Source organism: Seriola dumerili, unplaced genomic scaffold (genome assembly GCF_002260705.1).
Source record: "Seriola dumerili isolate Sdu_G_001 unplaced genomic scaffold, Sdu_1.0 BDQW01000155.1, whole genome shotgun sequence".
Classification (NCBI taxonomy): Eukaryota; Metazoa; Chordata; class Actinopteri; order Carangiformes; family Carangidae; genus Seriola; species Seriola dumerili.
Window position 1 is genome coordinate 1,666,232 of NW_019174410.1, and position 12,781 is coordinate 1,679,012.

The 12,781-nt window shown below is 34.0% G+C and overlaps 2 protein-coding genes across 7 annotated transcripts in view; one reads left to right on the plus strand and one right to left on the minus strand.

Moving 5' to 3' along the window:
- Positions 1 to 10,631, plus strand: part of palld (palladin, cytoskeletal associated protein) — a 62,715-nt gene extending 52,084 nt beyond the window's left edge. For 3 of the 5 annotated variants that reach the window (XM_022751408.1, XM_022751409.1, XM_022751412.1), the window contains 3 exons: positions 46 to 253; positions 9,197 to 9,362; positions 10,186 to 10,631. In XM_022751408.1, the coding sequence (XP_022607129.1) occupies positions 46 to 253; positions 9,197 to 9,362; positions 10,186 to 10,609 (798 nt within the window). In that variant the 3' untranslated portion in view covers positions 10,610 to 10,631. The remainder of the gene's footprint in view (positions 1 to 45; positions 254 to 9,196; positions 9,363 to 10,185) is intronic. The other 2 variants (XM_022751410.1, XM_022751413.1) reach the window with 1 other exon arrangement.
- A 220-nt stretch (positions 10,632 to 10,851) lies between these two features.
- The window catches only part of cbr4 (carbonyl reductase 4), a 10,982-nt gene continuing 9,052 nt past the window's right edge, over positions 10,852 to 12,781 (minus strand). For both annotated transcript variants that reach the window (XM_022751415.1, XM_022751414.1), the window contains one exon: positions 10,852 to 10,936. The gene's annotated coding sequence lies outside the window, so the exon portion shown is untranslated. The remainder of the gene's footprint in view (positions 10,937 to 12,781) is intronic.

A 12,781-nucleotide genomic window follows, 5' to 3' on the forward strand; every position in this document is an offset into this window, starting at 1 on the left:
TCCAGCCAGTTTTAATGTTTGCTGTGTTTTCTTCACCACCTGCAGGTGAGCGGCCTGCCCACTCCAGACCTCATCTGGCAGCTGAACGGACAGACCATCCGCCCAGACTCCGCCCATAAGATGCTGGTGAGGGAAAACGGTGTGCACTCATTGGTCATTGAGCCCGTGACCAGCCGGGACGCAGGTATCTACACCTGTATCGCCAGCAACCGAGCCGGGCAGAACTCCTTCAACCTGGAACTCATTGTTGCAGGTAAACATAAGCACAAGGGTGTAGGTTTGGTCTCAACATTGGTAGAGACGCAACAACACCACCACCCCTCTAAAACAAAGAGATTGGCTTTTTAATTCTGTCAACCATGTTTATGAACATATAAGATCTGAATTTACATTCAGGAATGCCCATATGCACATGTTATATATGTACATGTGTTAAATTTCCATATATGAGATATATGTACATTTGAAGTAAAATCATAAATGTATTTAAAGTATAGCCCATATGTAAAAATTACATATGAAACCTGTTAGACAATATCATATATTGACATATATGTCTGATTAATAGAAACATGTATTTTAGTATGTCTTTTATATATTATAGACATATATTACATATATCCATCCCAAAGCCTGTCAGTACATGTTCATATTAGATATATAAATATAAAAGATACACATGTATGTTTAAATTTAAAAAGAACTTATTAAGAAAATCATATACATAGTATATACAAATATACAAATACATGTACAAATACAAAAAACAAGAAATTTAATAGGCATTTTGTTTTAATAAAGTTGCATTTTACTATGAGTATTTCATATATGTTATAAACGTATATCTTCACATAACCAGAGGATGTTTATACAGTATGTCATGATAATCTATCCTCTTATAAGACACATATGGTAACATCACTCTTGATATTGGGATAATATATATGTCATATATATGTCACATAAGTCATAGTACAGTAAGACATTTTTGATGCCGTACTGTACTATGAGGTTTTAACAACATTTTTGATGCTTTACTATACTATGATGTTTTTATCACATTTTTGACTCCTTACTATACTATGATGTTTTTATCACATTTTTGACTCCTTACTATATTATGACGATTTTTTTTATAGTTATGATGACTTACTATAATATGACGTTTTTATCACATTTTTGACGCCTTACTTTACTATGACGTTTTTATCACATTTTCGATGCTTATTTATAACTATGACATTTTTATCACATTTTTGATGCCTTACCATACTATGACGTTTTCATCACATTTTTGACGTTGTACTATACCATGACAGTTTTATGACATTTTTGATGCCTTGCTATACTATGATGTTTTTACGACATTTTTGACGTTGTAATATACTATGACGTTTTTATCGCATTTTTGATGCCTTACTATACTATGACGTTTTTATCGCATTTTTGATGCCTTACTATACTATGACGTTTTTATCACATTTTTGACGTTGTACTATACTATGACGTTTTTATCGCATTTTTGATGCCTTACTATACTATGACGTTTTTATCGCATTTTTGATGCCTTACTATACTATGACGTTTTTATCGCATTTTTGATGCCTTACTATACTATGACGTTTTTATTGCATTTTTGATGCCTTACTATACTATGACGTTTTCATCGCATTTTTGATGCCTTACTATACTATGACGTTTTTATCACATTTTTGACGTTGTACTATACTATGACGTTTTTATCGCATTTTTGATGCCTTACTATACTATGACGTTTTTATCGCATTTTTGATGCCTTACTATACTATGACGTTTTTATCGCATTTTTGATGCCTTACTATACTATGACGTTTTTATCGCATTTTTGATGCCTTACTATACTATGACGTTTTTATCGCATTTTTGATGCCTTACTATACTATGACGTTTTTATCGCATTTTTGATGCCTTACTATACTATGACGTTTTTATCGCATTTTTGATGCCTTACTATACTATGACGTTTTTATCGCATTTTTGATGCCTTACTATACTATGACGTTTTTATCGCATTTTTGATGCCTTACTATACTATGACGTTTTTATCGCATTTTTGATGCCTTACTATACTATGACGTTTTTATCGCATTTTTGATGCCTTACTATACTATGACGTTTTTATCGCATTTTTGATGCCTTACTATACTATGACGTTTTTATCGCATTTTTGATGCCTTACTATACTATGACGTTTTTATCGCATTTTTGATGCCTTACTATACTATGACGTTTTTATCGCATTTTTGATGCCTTACTATACTATGACGTTTTTATCACATTTTTGATGCCTTACTATACTATGACGTTTTTATCACATTTTTGATGCCTTACTATACTATGATGTTTTTATCACATTTTTGATGCCTTACTATACTATGACGTTTTTATCACATTTTTGATGCCTTACTATACTATGACGTTTTTATCACATTTTTGATGCCTTACTATACTATGACGTTTTTATCACATTTTTGATGCCTTACTATACTATGACGTTTTTATCACATTTTTGATGCCTTACTATACTATGACGTTTTTATCACATTTTTGATGCCTTACTATACTATGACGTTTTTATCACATTTTTGATGCCTTACTATACTATGACGTTTTTATCACATTTTTGATGCCTTACTATACTATGACGTTTTTATCGCATTTTTGATGCCTTACTATACTATGACGTTTTTATCACATTTTTGATGCCTTACTATACTATGACGTTTTTATCGCATTTTTGATGCCTTACTATACTATGACGTTTTTATCACATTTTTGATGCCTTACTATACTATGACGTTTTTATCGCATTTTTGATGCCTTACTATACTATGACGTTTTTATCGCATTTTTGATGCCTTACTATACTATGACGTTTTTATTGCATTTTTGATGCCTTACTATACTATGACGTTTTTATCGCATTTTTGATGCCTTACTATACTATGATGTTTTTATTGCATTTTTGATGCCTTACTATACTATGACGTTTTTATTGCATTTTTGATGCCTTACTATACTATGACGTTTTTATTGCATTTTTGATGCCTTACTATACTATGACGTTTTTATCGCATTTTTGATGCCTTACTATACTATGACGTTTTTATCGCATTTTTGATGCCTTACTATACTATGACGTTTTTATCGCATTTTTGATGCCTTACTATACTATGACGTTTTTATCGCATTTTTGATGCCTTACTATACTATGACGTTTTTATCGCATTTTTGATGCCTTACTATACTATGACGTTTTTATCGCATTTTTGATGCCTTACTATACTATGACGTTTTTATCGCATTTTTGATGCCTTACTATACTATGACGTTTTTATCGCATTTTTGATGCCTTACTATACTATGACGTTTTTATCGCATTTTTGATGCCTTACTATACTATGACGTTTTTATCGCATTTTTGATGCCTTACTATACTATGACGTTTTTATCGCATTTTTGATGCCTTACTATACTATGACGTTTTTATCGCATTTTTGATGCCTTACTATACTATGACGTTTTTATCGCATTTTTGATGCCTTACTATACTATGACGTTTTTATCGCATTTTTGATGCCTTACTATACTATGACGTTTTTATCGCATTTTTGATGCCTTACTATACTATGACGTTTTTATCGCATTTTTGATGCCTTACTATACTATGACGTTTTTATCGCATTTTTGATGCCTTACTATACTATGACGTTTTTATCACATTTTTGACGTTGTACTATACTATGACGTTTTTATCACATTTTTGACATTGTACTATACTATGACGTTTTTATCACATTTTTGACGTTGTACTTTACTATGACATTTTTATGACATTTTTGACGTTGTACTATACTATGACATTTTTATTGCATTTTTGATGCCTTACTATACTATGATGTTTTTATTGCATTTTTGATGCCTTACTATACTATGATGTTTTCATCACATTTTTGACGTTGTACTATACTATGACATTTTTATTGCATTTTTGACATTGTACTATACTATGACATTTTCATCACATATTTGATGTTGTACTATACTATGACGATTTCATCACATTTTTGATGCCTTACTATCCTATGACGTTTTTATGATATTTTTGACGCCTTACTATACTATGACGTTTTCATCACATTTTTGACGTTGTACTATACTATGACGTTTTCATCACATTTTTGACATTGTACTATACTATGACATTTTCATCACATATTTGATGTTGTACTATACTATGACGATTTCATCACATTTTTGATGCCTTACTATCCTATGACGTTTTTATGATATTTTTGACGCCTTACTATACTATGACGTTTTCATCACATTTTTGACGTTGTACTATACTATGACGTTTTCATCACATTTTTGATGTTGTACTATACTATGACATTTTTATCACATTTTTGATGTCGTACTTTACTATGACGATTTTATCACATTTTTGATGACTTACTATACTATGACGTTTTTTGATATTTTTGACGTTGTACTATACTATGAAGATTTTATCAAATTTTTGATGCCTTACTATACTATGATGTTTTTATCACATTTTTGATGCCTTACTATACTATGACGTTTTTATTGCATTTTTGATGCCTTACTATGCTATGATGTTTTCATCACATTTTTGACGTTGTACTATACTATGACGTTTTTATGACATTTTTGACACCTTACTATACTATGATGTTTTCATCACATTTTTGACTTTGTACTATTCTATGACATTTTCATCACATTTTTGATGTTGTACTATACTATGACGTTTTTATCACATTTTTGATGTTTTACTTTACTATGACGATTTTATCCAGTTTTTGATGCCTTACTATACTATGATGTTTTTATCACATTTTTGACTCCTTACTATATTATGACGATTTTTTTTATAGTTATGATGACTTACTATAATATGACGTTTTTATCACATTTTTGACGCCTTACTTTACTATGACGTTTTTATCACATTTTCGATGCTTATTTATAACTATGACATTTTTATCACATTTTTGATGCCTTACCATACTATGACGTTTTCATCACATTTTTGACGTTGTACTATACCATGACAGTTTTATGACATTTTTGATGCCTTGCTATACTATGATGTTTTTACGACATTTTTGACGTTGTAATATACTATGACGTTTTTATCGCATTTTTGATGCCTTACTATACTATGACGTTTTTATCGCATTTTTGATGCCTTACTATACTATGACGTTTTTATCGCATTTTTGATGCCTTACTATACTATGACGTTTTTATCACATTTTTGACGTTGTACTATACTATGACGTTTTTATCGCATTTTTGATGCCTTACTATACTATGACGTTTTCATCGCATTTTTGATGCCTTACTATACTATGACGTTTTTATCACATTTTTGACGTTGTACTATACTATGACATTTTTATTGCATTTTTGATGCCTTACTATACTATGATGTTTTTATTGCATTTTTGATGCCTTACTATACTATGATGTTTTCATCACATTTTTGACGTTGTACTATACTATGACGTTTTTATCACATTTTTGACGTTGTACTTTACTATGACATTTTTATGACATTTTTGATGCCTTGCTATACTATGACATTTTTATTGCATTTTTGATGCCTCACTATACTATGATGTTTTCATCACATTTTTGATGCCTTACTATCCTATGACGTTTTCATCACATTTTTGACATTGTACTATACTATGACATTTTCATCACATATTTGATGTTGTACTATACTATGACGATTTCATCACATTTTTGATGCCTTACTATCCTATGACGTTTTTATGATATTTTTGACGCCTTACTATACTATGACATTTTTATCACATTTTTGATGTTGTACTATACTATGACGTTTTTATCACATTTTTGATGTTTTACTTTACTATGACGATTTTATCACATTTTTGATGCCTTACTATACTATGACATTTTTATGATATTTTTGACGCCTTACTATACTATGATGTTTTTATTGCATTTTTGATGCCTTACTATACGATGACGTTTTCATCACATTTTTGATGTTGTACTATACCATGACAGTTTTATCACATTTTTGATGTTGTACTATACTATGACATTTTTATCACACTTTTGATGACTTACTATAATATTACGTTTTTATGAAATTTTTGATGCCTTATTATACTATTACATTTTTATGACATTTTTGACACCTTACTATACTATGACATTTTTATCACATTTTTGATGTCGTACTTTACTATGACAATTTTATCACATTTTTGATGACTTACAATACTATGACGTTTTTTGATATTTTTGACGTTGTACTATACTATGAAGATTTTATCAAATTTTTGATGCCTTACTATACTATGATGTTTTTATCACATTTTTGATGCCTTACTATACTATGACGTTTTTATTGCATTTTTGATGCCTTACTATACTATGATGTTTTCATCACATTTTTGACGTTGTACTATACTATGACATTTTCATCACATATTTGATGTTGTACTATACTATGACGTTTTTATCACATTTTTGATGCCTTACTATACTATGACGTTTTTATTACATTTTTGATGCCTTACTATACTATGATGTTTTCATCACATTTTTGACGTTGTACTATACTATGACGTTTTTTTGACATTTTTGACGTTGTACTATACTATGACGATTTTATCACATTTTTGACATCTTACTATACTATGATGTTTTGATTGCATTTTTGATGCCTTACAATACTATGACGTTTTTATGACATTTTTGACACCTTACTATACTATGATGTTTTGATTGCATTTTTGATGCCTTACAATACTATGACGTTTTTATTGCATTTTTGATGCCTCCTATGATGTTTTGATTGCATTTTTGATGCCTTACAATACTATGACGTTTTTATGACATTTTTGACACCTTACTATACTATGATGTTTTTATCACATTTTTGATGCCTTACTATACTATGACGTTTTTATTGCATTTTTGATGCCTTACTATACTATGATGTTTTTATTGCATTTTTGATGCCTTACTATACTATGATGTTTTCATCACATTTTTGACGTTGTACTATACTATGACGTTTTCATCACATTTTTGACGTTGTACTATACTATGACATTTTCATCACATTTTTGATGTTGTACTATACTATGACGTTTTTATCACATTTTTGATGTTGTACTTTACTATGACGATTTTATCACATTTTTGATGCCTTACTATACTATGATGTTTTTATGATATTTTTGACGCCTTACTATACTATGATGTTTTTATCACATTTTTGATGCCTTACTATACTATGATGTTTTTATGATATTTTTGACGCCTTACTATACTATGATGTTTTTATCACATTTTTGATGCCTTACTATACTATGATGTTTTTATGATATTTTTGACGTCTTACTATACTATGATGTTTTTATTGCATTTTTGATGCCTTACTATACTATGACGTTTTCATCACATTTTTGATGCCTTACTATAATATGATGTTTTCATCACATTTTTGACGTTGTACTATACTATGATGTTTTTATCACATTTTTGATGCCTTACTATACTATGACGTTTTTATGATATTTTTGACGCCTAACTATACTATGACGTTTTTATCACATTTTTGACGTTGTACTATACTATGACGTTTTTATGACATATGACATTTTTGACGTTGTACTTTACTATGACATTTTTATGACATTTTTGACGTTGTACTATACTATGACGTTTTTATTGCATTTTTGATGCCTTACTATACTATGATGTTTTTATTGCATTTTTGATGCCTTACTATACTATGATGTTTTCATCACATTTTTGACGTTGTACTATACTATGACGTTTTTATTGCATTTTTGATGCCTTACTATACTATGATGTTTTTATTGCATTTTTGATGCCTTACTATACTATGATGTTTTCATCACATTTTTGACGTTGTACTATACTATGACGTTTTCATCACATTTTTGACGTTGTACTATATATGACATTTTCATCACATATTTGATGTTGTACTATACTATGACGTTTTTCTCACATTTTTGATGTTGTACTTTACTATGACGATTTTATCACATTTTTGATGCCTTACTATACTATGACGTTTTTATGATATTTTTGACGCCTTACTATACTATGATGTTTTTATTGCATTTTTGATGCCTTACTATACTATGATGTTTTCATCACATTTTTGACGTTGTACCATACTATGACGTATTTATCACATTTTTGACGTTGTACTATACTATGATGTTTTTATGACATTTTTGACGTTGTACTTTACTATAACATTTTTATGACATTTTTGACGTTGTACTATACTATGACATTTTTATTGCATTTTTGATGCCTTACCATACTATGATGTTTTTATTGCATTTTTGATGCCTTACTATACTATGATGTTTTCATCACATTTTTGACGTTGAACTATACTTTGACGTTTTCATCACATTTTTGACATTGTACTATACTATGACGTTTTCATCACATTTTTGATGTTGTACGATACTATGACAGTTTTATGACATTTTTGACGTTGAACTATACTATGACGTTTTCATCACATTTTTGACGTTGTACTATACTATGACAGTTTTATGACATTTTTGATGTTGTACTATACTATGACGTTTTTATCACATTTCTGATGCCTTACTATACTATGATGTTTTTTTTACATTTTTGATGCTTTACTATACCATGACTTTTTTATTGCATTCTTGATGCCTTACTATACTATGACGTTTTTGTCACATTTTTGATGACTTACTATAATATGACATTTTTATGACATTTTTGACGCCTTACTATACTATGATGTTTTTATTGCATTTTTGATGCCTTATCACATTCTTGACATTGTACTATACTATGATTTTTTGATGGGGAGGCATGGTTGTACAGTGGTTAAAGCAATTACCTCATTCTTAGAAGGTTCTGGGTTCAAACCCTGGGCTGGGGCTTCACCGTAAGTTGACTTACTATGAGTTTTTATGTCCCTACCTTCATTATGAAAACCTACATCCTTGCAGAAGCACTTGTGTGTGTGTGTGTGTGTGTGTGTGTGTGTGTGTGTGTGTGTGCAGAGATACATGTAAGCATGGTTTGAACTAAGAGTTACACACTCTCTCTACAGCCAAAGAAATGCACAAGGCCCCTTCGTTTATTGAGAAGCTGCAGAACACGACCGTGGCTGAGGGTCATCCTGTGCGTCTGGAGTGTCGCGTCACTGGAGTGCCCTATCCACAGATCTTCTGGAAGAGGGAGAATGAGTCTTTCACTCACAACACAGACAGAATCAGGTAAATAAACGATGAAGAGTCAGCAGTTCAAATAGCACACACGGTCTGTAACTTCTGCCTCGAGGGGTCTCACATCAAAACAATAACAAAAGAAAGCATTTGGTGATGTCTTGACATAGTGTGGGATCATGGGAGTTGTTGTCTTCACCACCATTACCGTAAGCTCCTCCCAGTTTGGATTCCTTCAGCGTCAGTAGTTCAGGAAATCAAACAGACCCAGTGATTACATCCGTTACAACCACTTAATAAAGCAGTTATACGGAGGACAGAGACTCAGGGAAGAGCTGGAGCTGAGATTGATGCTAACCTTTGTTTTGATTGTTTCTCTGATAACTTATGAACCAGATGTTCAGGTTTTTACCAGCAGCTGAATTTTTACACAGAGGTGTCCTCCTCGCCATAACAAACACACCAGGGGATTAAAACCAATAGAAACACTGAGTAAAGCAGTTTCACATTAAAACTCAAGAGATTCACTGACGCTCTTCAGTAACACAGGACAGGACGTCTCCAGCATCTGGGAGCTGAGCTGTCTAACATTTCCTCAGCTTGTTTCTCTGATACTGACACATGATCATAGAGGACACTGACAGGCAACCAATGAAATGTACCTTTACCATGATTAAAATCACAGATTTTTCTGGTCTGAAATTGAAAATGTAAGAACACAACTCAACAACATAAAGAACACAAGTCCAGTTGTTTGTAGACACTTTAATGTGGAAAAGTTACAGATTATAACTTTAATACTCGCTTCAGTCAACATTCATATGGTGTTTAGAATATTCAAACAGTCCCTTCTTGTGTCAATCTTCTTTCCCAGCATGCACCAGGACAACTGTGGCTACCTGTGTATGATCATCCAGCCAGCCATGAAAGAGGACGCTGGCTGGTACACCGTGTCAGCCAAGAATGACGCAGGCATCGTGTCCAGCACTGCACGCCTCGACATCCACAGTAAGTTTCCACCGGTGAACTCTCGCTGCTCATCGGACCGTTCGGCCTTTACTTCCTGTCCACTCATGACGTTTTTAACCTCCTGCTCTGTCCTCAGCTCAGTGGCAGCAGCCCAACCTCCCCAAGCCCAAGAAGGTGCGTCCCTCCACCAGCCGCTACGCCGCACTGACGGAGAGAGGGCTGGACGTGAAGGCTGCCTTCTTCCCCGACTCCAGCCCGCTGCAGCCCGGCGGCCTGGTGGAAAGCGACGACCTGTAGAGGCCACAGGCAGGCGCGAGGAAAAACCCTGAGAGCTGCCCCTCGCTCGCTCCCAGCACTTCCTGAGAGAGATACTTTGACGGCATAGGGGGGAGGGGTGCAGAATATAACCTCGTCAACCATCATTGAACTGCAGATACAGAATACAGAGTGAGCTGGTGCAGCGGTGGTTTTCTTATGCTTTTATAGTACGACACAAACCGTTATATTACACAATTCATCAAGGTCTTTCCAAAAGCTTCATTTTATCGACTGGACCCGGAAAATGACTGAAGTGTTTACGGCGACAAAAGACCGTCTCATGAACTGTCGGCTGATTCTGATCTGCAGAGTGTCTCCTGTTCAAGTGCCTCTCGTCTCTGTAAAGATATAAAGAAAAAAAAAAAAAAAAAGCAGGTTGAAAAGTGAAATGAAACATAGAATTACTATGCATGTTCAAGTGGTGCCATTTACAATACACAGAGTAATACTGTATCTATGAGTAGCACTCCAGCGACTGTGTGTGGAGAACACTTCAAGAGAGACTGAGTGATTCAAAGCATCGTAGCTTTGACGAAGGAGATCACAGACTTTTATTATGTGGGCTTGTGTAGCACAGAGCCGATAGCTACAGCATCATAGTATCACAGTCTCAGCTTATTAGCTTACAGATATTGGACAAGGCCGGGCCTTACAAACAGTATGTTTAGTTTTTTTTGTTTTTGTTTTGGCAACAGAACTGAGGTTTAGGGGGGAAAAAAGAGAGAAAGCTTTCACATGGATGAGGTTTGTTTGTTTGTTGATGCAGCTGAACTCAAGAGAGTTTGGCTCAAACAGGAAGAGACAGACGGAAAAAGCAGGTTTTTGTAAAAAGGACTTTAATGTGGTGAGTGGGATGTGACTGACTGACGGTGGCAGTGGTGATGTAGAATAATGGAAAATATGGAAAACTTTTGGTGATGGCCGTTCATTATGGTGATGTTTTGTTTTTTTTTTCTTCTTCTTCTTCTTTGATGGTTTATTTTACAAGTGTGAATTGAAATGTTCTCACTGGAGAGAGGGTGCTGTGAAAGGTTTCAGTGTATTTGTCACACACATCACAGATTGTCCATTTTATTTTTGTATGGAAAAAAAAAAAACTAAATTTCTTTTCCCATCAATCTTGACATAAATTATATCAGCAGCCTTTTGTTCACTGATAAAAAACAACTTTCTGTATCATGAAGTTTTATAAATATATTTACTGCCTTAAATCACTTTTAGGCTTTAATGCAAACTCACTTTCTTTGCATGTTATTTTTGGACACTTGTACGGTGCCAAACAACTTTTACCAGAATGTACAAAAACACAGCTTTTTTTTTCCCAGCGTGGAGGAGCAGCAAACTCTCCTCAGCTGCTGAAAAGTGAAAAGCAAGGTATATTTATATCTACTATTTTTGTCACCTCTGTAATACTATACAAAGTGGACATCTTTTTCTGTGTCTGTTCGGAGCTTGCATCAGCTGACAGTTACTGTGTTTGCACATTTCTATGCCAATCAATGCCTGTATATGGATTGTTCTCCTGATATTATTTTAGGTTATGAAAGTTAATAAAAATCTCCTCAGACAGCGTGAGATGTTTTTATAGACCGGCAGAGAACGCCAAAAAACACACCATCAGTCACAGTGGAAAAAACATTCCTGCAAAGAATACTAATGAGAGTCTAATGGCATCCAGTCCTTTAATAGAAAATATGTTTACGATGCAAGTGCACACACAAGAGGGAGAGAAGCTGCTCGGCTACAGTGGCGGTTCTGATGCTAGCAGCAGGTTTCAGTGAAAAGAACAAGCAACACGCCATTTCAGATCTCATCGCCGAGCATGACAGTCACCTCCAACCTCATCCATCCACACTGCAGGACCAGAGCTGTAACCAGACACTCACAACATTCCCACAGCTAAAAATACCCCTCCACCTCCACCACCACCTCTAATTTCCTCCAGCTGCAGCCCGACATGCCTGGCCCCTCCACAGGCCCCGACAGAGGTGGGCTCAGGGGGGACTGCTGTTAAGGGGGGTGGGGGTGGGGGGGGTAACATGTGTCGGCCGTGAGGGGGATCTCTCCCGGGGGGGGGGCGCCTAACAGTCATGGAAAAAGACCAAGAGCGTTAAATCTACTGATCACATTCAGGATCTCAGGGCACCGAGGTCTGGACGGAGCCAGACACTCTGGAGGCAGCA